Genomic DNA, 12,967 nt, shown 5'->3' with positions numbered 1-12,967 from the left:
TCATCTATGTTCACCGACCCTTGAATTTTATCTGTGGATATTACCGAGGTTAAGAACCTGTGCAATATAAGCTGTGTTGGGCCTTAGAATTATGTATGTTCTAAAATAATTCTTTATTCCTTAGGTTTTCTGAAATGTAGTTATAGAACCTTTATAGCAAAAATGTATACATAAGGAGGATACAATTTAGGCTGTGTCTATATCCAGATAAAATATTTTACACTCTAGAAAACAGAACATTATCTACAAGAGTAGAATTTTTTAAAGTGGATTTTATGGAATACTAGCTCCATGGGTGTTAATAGCTGTTATGTAAAAACTGGCAATTACAGCAAGCACAAAACACAATGGAAGGTTAAAAACATCAACTTAAACAACTGAAACACATTCTACTACAGGGTTTCACATAGTCTTCATTTAATATGCTAAAGGGCATCAAGATTCTTCAGAGATCCCCAGTTCAGAATTTCCCACGCCTATTTAACCAGGGAATTTTTTTTTTTCTCAGTGTGTCTCATAGGATTAGTGTTCTTCAAAACTTTGGGAAATGTACTCTAGGCACTGGGAAGGCACCAAAGCAAGTCTATTTGTCCAGGATAAGAGAAAGGCCCTGATGTAGCAAGCATTCAAGGTAGAGCCAGAGTTGGGAATGACGATACAAAGAGCCTGGCAGATCCACTGGCAAACATACATGAGAGCTGTGTGACAGCAGGGCTCCCTGGGCTAGCAATGTCAGAAAGGGGTGTGCCAATGTCCCTTAGACACTCAAACACTCCCACCAGTGCAGGGAGCATGGAAAAGTGGCCAAATGGATAACCAGGACCTGACATCCCTATTCTTTGCAATGTCTTACTTATTCATCCCTTGAATAAAAGCAATTCAGATATAGGTCAGAGGCTTGAAGCTCAAGGTCAAATAAGGAGACGGGCTCAGATGAGCCATGTCTAGGCAGGAGCCATGTCTCACTCTGCTCTGTTCCCCCAGCACCCAGCACAGTGCCTGCCACATAGTGTGAACTAGAGAGGAAGAGGTAAACTGTGGAAATTAGACAATGGGGAATGTCAAGGTGATACTTGACAAAATTTTGGAATGGATTATTAATTAGTTGATTTGAGAACACAGGAAAAAAAAGAGGGGTTAGCAAGAGTTAGCATGGGTTTACTAAGAACAAATCCCTAGAAGGATGACCTCTTTAGACTTTTTGGATAAGGTAACTCACTTCATGGGAAATAACAGACAAGTAGTGTTTCTAAACTTCCAGGATGGTAAGACTTATTTTTAAATTAACAAATTACCAGACCACCCTCATGGAAATTTTAATTTAGTTGGGCAAATTTGGGACCTAAGAATCTGTGTTTTTAAAAGTGCTCTAATGATTTTTATCAATGTATACTGACTTCTGTATCACCTTTGAGAAGGTCTTTCTGAAAGACCAGGATCTGAATCCTAGCTCTGCCACTATGAGCTGGGTGACTTTGAAAGAAAGTCACATAAATGGCTAAGCCTCAGTTTCCTATACTATAAATAAAGAAGTTGAATCACTCTCTGGAGAAACATGGGCTGCAAGACAGGAGAGCACCAGGCAGAAGAGGTAACCACCTGAACTCCAAGGAGGTTCTGAAAGGGCTGCAAGGCCCCCCACTTAACCCCCTGGCTCAAGGGCAATTAGGGATGAAGGCACAATTTGAAAAACTGCTAACAAATATATTGGATGTCAGATGTCAAAATTCACAAAGAACCTTGTATGCTGCAATAACTGAAATCAAGAAGAGCAGATTTAGCAGAGATAAATGTGAGGCTGCTTCATATGAAAGATCAAATTAATTGTAAACCAAGAAAAATGGGGAGACATTTTTCACAACAGTCCGTGTGAAAATAACTGAATGTTTTGTTTCCCACAAACTCAACATGAGTCCAGTGTGTGTATTAAAGAGTTTTAAAAGAAAGAACAGTACTAGGCTGTATTAACTGAGGTCTAAAGTTCAAATTACGAGAGGTGACGGTGTCACTGTCTGCGTGTTGTCACAACTTATCCAAAGTATTGACTTAGGTCTGGAAATCATGTTTATGATTGACAAATTCAAGGATATCCATGAAATTTAGAATATCTAAAATATTCTTAGTGGAAGGCAAAGCGTTTCAGCAGCCATATCCTGTGAGATTCAGCTGACACAACAAGGATATTTAGTTTGGAGAAGAGCAAAGCTGATGAGGAGACACATGCTAGTTTTCTAGATATGCAATTAGTCTATGCAGCTGCATAGGGAAGAAGTATGCCAAAGAGTAGGAGGAACAAGAAGGAAGATTTGGGTTCAACATAAGGAAGACTTCTGTAACAACATCATTTATTTGTTAGCGTAATGGAAAGTAACTGCAAATGACTGCAAAGACTGGGAAAGGCAATAGTTATGAGAACATTCAAACACATCTTGATGACCCTAGAAATACACACAGGGCAGCTGTGTTTGCTTGGCAGACAAGAGTGGGCAGTAGTTGCTGGATTAAAAAAAACAACAGCACAAGGAGGGAGCCAAGCAGCAGAAAGCTCCTCCCAAAACCACATATATTTTTGAAAATACAACAAAGACAACTCTTCCTAAAAGAGAGACCAGAAGACACAGGACAACAGCCAGACTACATCCACACCTGTGAGAACCCAGCGCCTTGCAAAGGGGGTTCAGAATGGCGATGATGATGGCTTGGCATTAAATGTAGTCAGTTTTACATCAAAAAAAAAAAAAAAAACAGCACGAGGGACAGTGTTGTAGAAGAAAAAGCAGCCAGTGCTGGGTAGTCGGTTGCTGATGCAGCATTTGACGAGGGCCAGGCATCAGAGAACACATGCTGATGTTCTAATTAAATGACTTCACAACAAAATCCATCAGCATTGGTCTCATGGCCTCTGGAACCCAAAGAAATGCCAGGCCTCCTGGAGCAGCTTTGAGAGTGCAAATCTGGACAAAGGTAGACCTAAAAGAGGTCTTAAACTGGTGGCCCTCAGGGTTGACTTCACCTCCAGACCAGACTTGTTTGGCTGATGCAGTGATCCAAAAAGAATTTAATTAGAGCAGTTTGTTTTTGAGGGCATGCATGTTCCACTCCTGTGCTCAGTTTCCAACTGTTGTATCTCCAGCTGGCTCTTCATATTTATGTTTTCTGCTTGTCCCCTGAAGATGACTGATTTTGCAATTCTTGGCCTAGAGCTGTGTGTGTCTTCAAACTGTGTACCTCCAGGGTACACAAAGATTTCTACAGATATGCAGATATCCATATTTTTAAAGGAATCAATTTCTAGAGTCAAGATTTTTCAATATTCTTTGTATATTCTTTTAAAAATAGGACTGCCTGAAAACAAGCTTATGGTTGGCTAGTTTCCCTTCCCATGTTCTTTTCATAATTGTTCTTCTCTTACTTTACAAAGAAAAGTATAAGTCTTACTTATTAATCAACATCTTACTATGATGCACAAGATGAGGTGAAAACCAGCTAAGACAGCACAGGGACTTTGCAAATGTAGATCTCCTAAGAAGGTCTGGAGAAACTAAAGAGGGGAGTGTCTTATTTCATCCAGGCAACAAACTTGTGTAAGGCTCCATGCTTTATCTATCTATCTATCTATCTATCTATCTATCTATCTATCTATCTATCTATCTATCTATCTATCATCTCTCTATCTTATCATTTTTCCTCCCTCCCCTTCCTTCTGTTTGTCCATCTATTTTAGAATTAAAATTCAGAAGTGAGATGGTCACTGGAGGGATAATACAATGTTTATTTAAATTAAAAAATAAAGTCAGACTTCTCCTGACCAAAGGTAAATCTGGTTGACTATGCTGATTTACTTAACAAGGAGGACTGAATGTTATATTTAAATATAATATATGTCATCTATTATATGTTTCCATATAAAGAATAAAGCCTGAAAATATATCCTTTGCAACTATTTAAATTTGTGATAAAAATTTTAATGCCACCTCAAAAATGTAAGAGAGGGCTCTGTCTCTGTCTCTCTGTCTGTCTCACTGCTCTCTCTGTCCCTGTCTCTCTGTCCCTCTGCTCTTCCTGCTCTCTCTCTCTCTGCTCTTCACTCTCTGTCCCACTGCTCCCTCTGCTGCTCCCTCTCTCCCTCTCTCTGCTCTGTCTGCTGCGCTCTCTGCTGTTCCCTCTCTCCCCACCCCCCCTCTGGGGGCAGCCACTCTCTCTCAGATAATAAAGTCTCTTGCGTGGGCCCGTGTCTCCTGAGTCGTTCTGGGTAAGGAGGGTCACGGGAATACCCTTTCATTGGTGCCGTGACTCGGATGAGGCTCTCCCATTGACTCTGCTCTTCCTCCGGGAACCTGAGCTGCTCTGGGAACCCTCACTGCCTGATCCTCCTCCACGGGCTCACCGTCCACTTCCCCAGTCGCTCGTCTTCTCGCCCAACACCGGCCTTCAATTTGGATTACCAACCCCTCTCCAAAGACAACGATCCTTATTGAACCTGGAAAATGCCATCGCCACTGCAGACCAAGGGCTCATCAGAGGACCGCCCCCCATCAATACAAAAATGAACTTCATTGCCCCTCATCAGTACGAAGCAGCTCCTGAAGACTAACCTTCACCCCTTCCCAAATCCTCTACCACTTATAAAACAGAGAAGGGAGGAATGTAAGAATATAGTAATTTATCCTCCATTTGCCCCATGGTCCCAAGCACATAAACTGGTGAGAATTACACCTGGGACTTGCCTGGGCTTGACTGGGCTTCCCCCGCCTTATCTCTAAACATCCCGACCCTCCCCCAAAGCAGCAGGCCGAGCGGATCCGCCACAATAAAAGGCACCAAGCTGCTGCCCTCTCTCTCTGTCTCTGTCTCTGTCTGTCTCTCTGCTGCTCCCTCTCTCTCCCCACCCGCCTCTGGGGCAGCCACTCTCTCTCAGATAATAAAGTCTCTTGCGTGGGAAAAAAAAAAAAATGTAAGAGAGGAAAAAGTTATATCAGAGGTGCACAGTTTTTCAAAATTCTTTTAAGGGATAATTGAGCAAAAAACTTTGATAATGAGAGGTCAAGGGGATCCATGATAATCTTGAGCCACTCTAGTTAGGGCAAACTCGACAGCAGGAATCTGCTAGGTCGAATTGGTGTGGGGCCCATTCTGTAATTGCCTGCCTTTAAGCCCAGAAGGGTATGTCTACAGATGATGGAGTCTCTGGCCTCACCTTTCTTCACTACCCCGAGGGTGTCTGAAGCCATCCTGGCTTTTGGCAAATCACTGAGTTTACTAGGTGATATAACATAAACTCCTAACTCAGCCTGACTTTGGACCACCTGGAATCCTGCCGAGGGTGAGTTGAACAATCTGGGAACTCTCTGGTACTTATTAAAACAGCAGATGGCAATATGATCCAGGGGGCCCCTCAGAGCAGCAGTAATGTTCCAGGATGGCAAGAAACACTGGATATGGAGCCTGAGAAGTGGGATAATAAAATGCTTACAGAGTGGTCTACAATTCTGACAGGGGTCCTGTGATTGACCTTGGGAGAGATTTTGTGAGTTTTAGTGTCGGAAGGGTCTTTGAGGCTAGTTACCTCAACATTCCCATATTACCGATGAAGAAGATTGACTGGCTCATGTCACATGGTGGGTTTGTGACAGAGCCAGCACCTGGAACCTGGTATCTTAGCCTCTCCCCCAATGCTCTTTCTCCAATATCATGCTATATATCATTCAGCTTTAAACTCAGGCCCCACATGTGAGTTTAGAAAATTTTATGATTGTTTCAAATTGACCACTCAGCTGGGTCAAAGGACACTTGACTCAATGTGACTTAAAATTTTTTTTTATTAATGGCTAAAGACAAAGGTTCCAAATTTGTTGGGCTCACAGAATCCTTCAGCTGACTTCTCTGTTCTCTGGAAGCCACTAAAACAGGACCGGAGCAGGGCCTGCAGGCTTGGAAGTGATGGCAGAGAGAGAAAGCTGCAGGCTACAACCTAGTTTTTGCTGTGAACTGTCCCTGCTGCCGAAGCCCCAGCATTCTACTCCTGTGGGTTTGTGCAGCAGCTCTTGGTTGCCATAAATTCAAAAGTGGTGTTTTAAGGCCAATAGTACCCTCCTAAACAGGACAAAGAATTTTGGCAGCTGTTATCTGTGGGATAAATAAGTGCAACCTAGCATACAGACTCAGTTAGTGGTCCTGGACCTAAACTTTTTCACAGATCTTTGGGCTGATGGCCCTCTTACACAGGTGGGATTGTGGTGCTTGGGAAGTAGATCACCATAGATGAGGCAGGTATGGGAGTCCCTGGTGGGGCCATATGCTACAGTGATACATTGTGCCAACTTCATGCTGGGAACACAGAGCTGCTGGTATTGGGGTTCCACTACCAACCTCAGGAGTCAAGGCCCCATGTCCAACTGCTCTCCCAGAATGGGACTGTCCCCACAGGGGTCTTGAGCAACCACTGTGGGAGTGACAGCCATTAAGTCCAGGTCCAGAGACAAGAGACACATTATCCTGCTCAGAATAAATTAAATAGTGGGGTACATTCTACATGGGAAATCAATTTCACAAAATAAAATTCTGGATGAGTGGGATGAGAATATTTATTGGTCAAGTAAAAGGAAAGCCAAAAACCAAACATATTATTCAGGGAAACTCAATCTTCAAAAACTGGTTACCCAGCAGGTTATCTAAAAGGTTAGAATGACATTCATTTCTTTGTTCTGGATGCATATCATACCTATAATCTCTTTAACAAGAGGAGAGTACCTTTTGTTTTAATATATCCACTGGTGTCTGATGGGCTTTTAGTTTCTTATTTTTAAGAAGTACTTTCCTTCTAAGTTGGTCAGGTGAGGGAAGCATTGGATCATCTGAGAAATCAGTCTCAAATAAGAATTTAGCCACCAGTTTTTCTCCAAACACAGTCTAAGAAGAATAAAAAAAAACACATAATCAGTGCCTTTACTTGAATTATTTAACTAGATACTCCAGAACAGTTGAATTGTTCTAAAAATCCTAGGAAGAGGAATTAGGAAAGAAGTGTGCCTCCCACTCCCAACAGTTTCTAAAGCAAAGGAAGACAGGTGGTTAGAAGCCAGGAGAGTCTAGGCCATTCTCCAGGTGGCACCTGCTCTATTAGGAAAATGCTCTGCTGTCTAATGTACTAAAGAAAAAAAGAGATTCCGTTAGAGGCTGTGGTTTGGGGAATAGGGTACATTCCAGATGTGTAAGAAGCCAAAGAGACAGAAACCTTGAAGTATGTAGGGAGTGAGGACAAAGATGAAAGGTGATAGGGAAAATCTGCCACCATTTAGTATAAAGGACTGCAGACGCCCTTCCCAAAAAGATTTTCTAAGCATTGGTCTCCACAGGGGAATGTGTGTCCCTCAAGGAGGTGTGTGGTAGGGGTAGACACAGGACAACTGATGGGAGTGAGTATAGAAAATTAGGCAATTTCTATTTCTAGTTATTTTGTTAACTTTTTAAAAAAAGAACCAAAGTGGAAGTTTATTGGTGTGTGATGTGCAGACTGAAAAGGGTACACTCACCCAGTCTGTATGTCAGATGGTCTTCATGAAGGGACAAGGAGAAATCTCCTGGTGCAGAGGGACCAACAGTGAGTCCCTCACATCTTTGCTACCAGGTTATTGAGATGATTGCAATTTGGATGTCATGGGATGTCACCAATGTGGTTAATTTCACAAAGTGACTTTTCTTTGAAATCTTTTATACTGAGATGAAAAGTGACTATGAAAACCTTTCTACCACATAGAAGTTCACAACTTTATATCAGAAAAATGTAGTCAAAGGAGTATTTCTAAGTTATGTATTTTTCTTTTTAAAAAAGTATCTTAAAATTTCTGACTTCTTCTGTGTTCACAGTGGGTGGCAGTACCTTCATTGTTACCAGACAATAGTAATAATAATAAAATCACATTTAATCTGCTGCTATATGATAAGGGTAACATTTCAGCATTGAGTGAGAAAATAATTGCTTTTTAGACAAAATTTGTGTTCTGGAAAGAGTGGAAATGGATGTCTAAAAATATTTCTATCGTGATAAGATTTTGTTGTAAGCAACATGTTTTGACATAAAAACTCTCACATATGCACACTCAAGCAACCTAGAAGCAGATTTTCTAATGGCTAAAAAAATCTTCTAAAAAAGTCTTTTAGTGGAGTTTGAATTCATTATGTTAGAAATATAAAAGGCAACACCTTTTCAATAAGTTTCTAAGAAAAACTGATACAAGAAATATATACAAATCGTCTAGCCAAATTTCAACAAAAACATTTGCCTCATTAATGGAATTGAGAAATGAGGACCATGACTTGGCAAATGCAGCTAGTAACACCCCTTTTTCCAACTGGATATGTGTATCTTTGTATGGTATCTTTATGTGCTACTGTAGCAGCTAAAACCAAATAATGAAATGATAAACTAAACTTGAAACCAGATATTCAAATCACTGATTGCAAAAATTTCAAAAAAAATGGAGTGTATTCAATCACTTTACTCCCACTAGAAATTTAGATAAATAGTAAATTTATTTAAAAATTTTTTGAGAGCAAAAGGGGTTTTGTACCATTAGTAAATAATAGTATTTAAAAATTATTCTTTACTTCATCTTTTCTATGTTATTACTTTTCATATTCTATTTTTACATGTTTTAACTAATGTATAAAATTTGTTAATAAGGTATACACATATATATAATTTGTGAATAAGTCAATAAACATGTAATAGGAATATATGCTATAATATTTCACTGCTGAGGTACACAATCAAAAAAGTTTAGAGACAATTATTATAAATGATGTCAAAGGAAAGGCAATATGAAAGGCTAATTAGTTTGTTGGCATTAGTATTTGGGGACATTTCCCTCTGGTCATGACCCTCCCTCCCATTGAGAATCCTATTTCCATAAATGCCACTGTCAGTGGAGGAAAGTGGAAGTACAATGGAAGATTTGCCTCTAAATCTGTCTGCATTATAATTCCCTTGTATGAGGAAGGGCCAAGTGTTAACAAAGCAACTGTTCTGGCCAGTCTAAGCTCTATACCAACATGGACACCCCCATCTGTAGTGTTGGCCACAGGAAGATTTGGCTTATTTGCCCTGGATATTTTCATCTTTTCCACATACAACTGACAGGGGACATCCTGCCATCCCTGATTCATAGTACCAAGAGCACTGGAGAGCTGGTCTGACCTTATCTCCTAAGGCTTTCTGGAAATGCCCAGGAGCCCATAGAACAACATTTCCATCATGCCAACTGAAAAGATGGACCATCCAAGGAAGAGCCCAAGCTCCCAGGGCACCCCTATTTCTCAGATCTGAGGGACCCTAACTGTATGTGCTTCACAGCTGAGGTCCAGCTCTGCTGTGGTTCAATGTGGCCCTGTATAAAACTCAACAACAGCCACAAGACAAAGACCAATATACCATCCTGCCTCTTAGCCAAGAACTTACCTTGAAAATTTCTGCCATTTTTCGTTGCTGAGGCAACGAGCAGTGGTTCTCAATTGATATAATGATGGGCAGGTCAGAGTTGATGAAGGCACTGCGGTCAATGGCTTCAACCACTTCCTGTGACATCCAAAACAGCTCATTTGAGTCCACTTATTTGTCCAGGGTGGTCAGAAAGCAAGGCACTTATAGTCACGGAAAGCATGGGAAGTGCTGAATGCAGAAGAATCTAGCCAAAGTGGGTTTTATCTCTTCAAATGTATTTTCAAATTAAGCAAAACGATAGGCTATTTTCTATAAAGACATTACATTGTTTATATTGAGTTTTGCTCACATACTACAAGAACAGCTATTGGTACACTGAATTTAACAAATCAACCTATTTATGTTGAGTATATTGTAGTAAAAGACACTGTTTTAGTTACAGCAGCAAAAATAATGCAGCATAAGAAACTTTCCTTTTTCCAAGGAATTTATAATCAGTCTATTTGGGGCAATAAAACATACATCACATACATTTATGTGTGTATGTAAACACAGTTATCAACTCCTCCTTCCCTCAATATAGAGTACAAACATTTTAAGAGGGCTGAATAGGAAAATGAGTTGAAGAGAAAATATATTTTAGCCATCATCTCCACATAGAAGATAGAAAAATAGAATTCCTTCCCAGCCTGGCCACAATTCAGAGAAAAATATTACACAGCCAAATGAGGATAGTAATTGCACAATGCACCAAAAACTACTTAGAATTTGAAATAATCCAGTCTTCCTGGGTGGCCAATCTCCTCCCCAGGTGGAATCAATTCTCATTACTTTATTTAATCATTTCCTAACACATGATGTCAACCTTTGTTAGCAAGACACCAGGACAAATGACTTTTATTCCTTTAGCAAGGCAACAGTCCCTGCCTTTTATTTATCATCTTATGATGTAAAAATTGCAATAATATTTAATTAATTTAGTTAATGGTTACAAAACCTGGTTAAATGAGAATCTAATGAGGGTTCTAGGTCAATTCTCAGAAAAATGAATATGTACACATATCACAAATTTTGGGAAGTCTTTAGAAGCAGGATAAGAACCCCCAACCTAACATGTAATTTGGAAGAGTTACTCATTTAAATGACTAATGAAGATAACAACCGTGTGATTTGATTTAAAGAAAGGTATGAAGCATTACCTTGAAGGAGATCTTGGTGGTCAGTGTATGTCCATGATAAATGACAGGCATCCCGTCATCTCCATCCCAGCAGTCCAACTCTATGCTCCTACAGCCTTGCAGGAGGACCTGTGTGATCCCCAGATGAGCAAATAGAGACAAAGCCTCAGATTAATCCCAGCTCATGCTTCTACATATCAGTGTTCACATTCAGGGCTAAAGCAGAAGGGAGTAAGATCTAAAATACTGCATTTTGGCCAAGGGCCATAATTTATCAGGGAAAGAACAGACTAAGGTGGAAAGAGTGCTTTCCAGAGCTGAATACTGTTGGAAGGTAAATTTTGATAGCAAAAATTTATGACAATGTTGGTCCCACAAGGGACCTACACATGTGTATCCTGAAATGATAGAGCCAGGCTAGTGGTCCATCTGAGTAGATGTCAGTGGAGCTGAAGGTGCTGATGCCACAGTCCAGAGGACATCAGGACACTGATTCCCGAATGAAATGGCCAAATATGTATATTTGGATAAGTCTCCATTTAGATCCAAATTATGTCACCACCTAATACTTTTGCTATGAACATGTAGCATGTAAGAAGAGTAGAAGCAAGGTTATCAAGAATTTGCCTTGTTGTCTAATTCCAGAATAGCATCTAGAGCAAAGATGGCAAATAATCCATAAACTCCTCTCTCCCATACCCATAACAGTCATCAGTAATCAGTCACACAACACTCTTGCCCTCTAAGCTTGATATGTCATCTCACAACCTCTTCAACAAAGTGCTCTAGGAAACACGACCAATAAATTAGATGAGATGATACCTGTTGGCTACCCCAGATCTAAAGCTGGAAGCAGAGCTCCTGACACATGGGTTTACATTGCAGCTCTGTAACATTTGCTTGGGAAAATATCTTCCTCCATAGACTTGATTTGTGAGCTATCATAAAAGATTACCACATATTGGAAGGGTAAATGAAACCAAGAGGCAGATATCTGTGATGGGCCAATTCACTGATTTAAGAATCCTCATATGATGCCATATGATTTAAGAATCCATGTGATGGCAATCCAAGACTGGGGGTAGTGGCCACTACAGTTGCTGCACAAAACTCAGGGAGTGGATTCTCTCTTATTTTAATATTTTGTATGAGATACTTGCTAGATTCTTCTCATTGCACAACATGCAGCACCCAGTCTTCCTAGGTGACCTATCTTCCCAGGTGGAAACAATTTTCGTGGCCTAGAATTCTACAGCTATCAGCTTCTTTCAGCAGCTAGACTTTCTAGAGGTATGTTGTTTTAGAATGAAAGTTGTTGTGTAATACAACAGCTGGAAAATGAGGCTGCTTCATCTCTGGTCACACAGAATGTTCACTGACTGGCAGCAGATGAGATGGTTTTTCAGCATGAAAAGACTTAATCAGCATGAACGGTCTTTATCAAAGTCTGCATGACGTTAAGCCCTCCCTACAAGGCTAGAAAAGAAAACCCAGGGCTGGAAATTTCAGGTGAGAACAGGGCTTCTTCTCACTTCTTATCTGCTCCATAGATTAATGTTAGGAGGTGATTAAGAGGGCTGAGGGAAAGCAAAGAGTTGTAAGAAATGAAGTAAGAGGGATCTTCACACTAGGTTAAATCATATTTGTGAGTCTGTTTAAGATTCCCTTGTGCTTTATTCAAAGGCTGTGACAATCTCTACTGTAATGCTACAGAGTTAAAAAAAAATCTCTTTGAAGTCAAATAGGGATGCGAAGTAGAAATTAAAGCTAGGACATTGGTCTCTGCTTATTTTCCTGTTAGAAACACACACGCGCACACACATACACACGCTTTATTTCTTCCCCCTAGAACAATGGATTTCAAACTTCTTTTATCCTTGGAACTGTCTTCAAATGGAGGGCCAGTATGTAAAGCACAAAAAAGAGCAGGCCTTCAGCTGCACTGGGAGCAGGCTATGGGACCCTTCCCACTGCGGCTTGCTCCTCTTACTGTCAGCAACTGAGGCCTCCTGAGAGAACTTCTACTTTGAAAATCACTACTCTAAGGACACCTCTTTATTTCATAATAAAAGTTCCTTAGATTTTAAGGTTTAAAATACACATTCCATACTAGATAAGCTTTGGGACAGAAGTCCATGCTTTGAGGACTATCTGGACTGATCTGAAGAACAAAAGAACCTCAAGTCTGCTGGGTTTGAGTAAACAATGCAATTACAGATTTCATGCTTAGAGCCTCCCTCCCTGTCCCCCTGCCTCCCCCACCACCCTGACCACCTCCAACCACACACTTACTAAATCTCCTGGATCTAGCCTATCTTCTTCCTGATGAACTCTTCTTGTAAGAGTTCAG

At 40.5% G+C, this 12,967-nt stretch overlaps 1 protein-coding gene across 4 annotated transcripts in view; it reads right to left on the bottom strand.

The window, feature by feature from the left end:
• Nucleotides 1-12,967, bottom strand: part of PLCE1 (phospholipase C epsilon 1) — a 323,016-nt gene that overhangs the window by 37,494 nt on the left and 272,555 nt on the right. For all 4 annotated transcript variants that reach the window (XM_036886335.2, XM_036886337.2, XM_036886338.2 and 1 more), the window contains exons 17-19: nt 10,639-10,746; nt 9,458-9,574; nt 6,751-6,909 (exon numbers count right to left, since the gene is read on the bottom strand). In XM_036886335.2, coding sequence (XP_036742230.2) covers nt 6,751-6,909; nt 9,458-9,574; nt 10,639-10,746 — 384 coding nt within the window. The remainder of the gene's footprint in view (nt 1-6,750; nt 6,910-9,457; nt 9,575-10,638; nt 10,747-12,967) is intronic.

Source organism: Manis pentadactyla, chromosome 8, assembly GCF_030020395.1.
Source record: "Manis pentadactyla isolate mManPen7 chromosome 8, mManPen7.hap1, whole genome shotgun sequence".
Classification (NCBI taxonomy): Eukaryota; Metazoa; Chordata; class Mammalia; order Pholidota; family Manidae; genus Manis; species Manis pentadactyla.
Note: the sequence above shows the minus strand (reverse complement) of the source record. Positions and strands in the feature narration are given on the sequence as shown.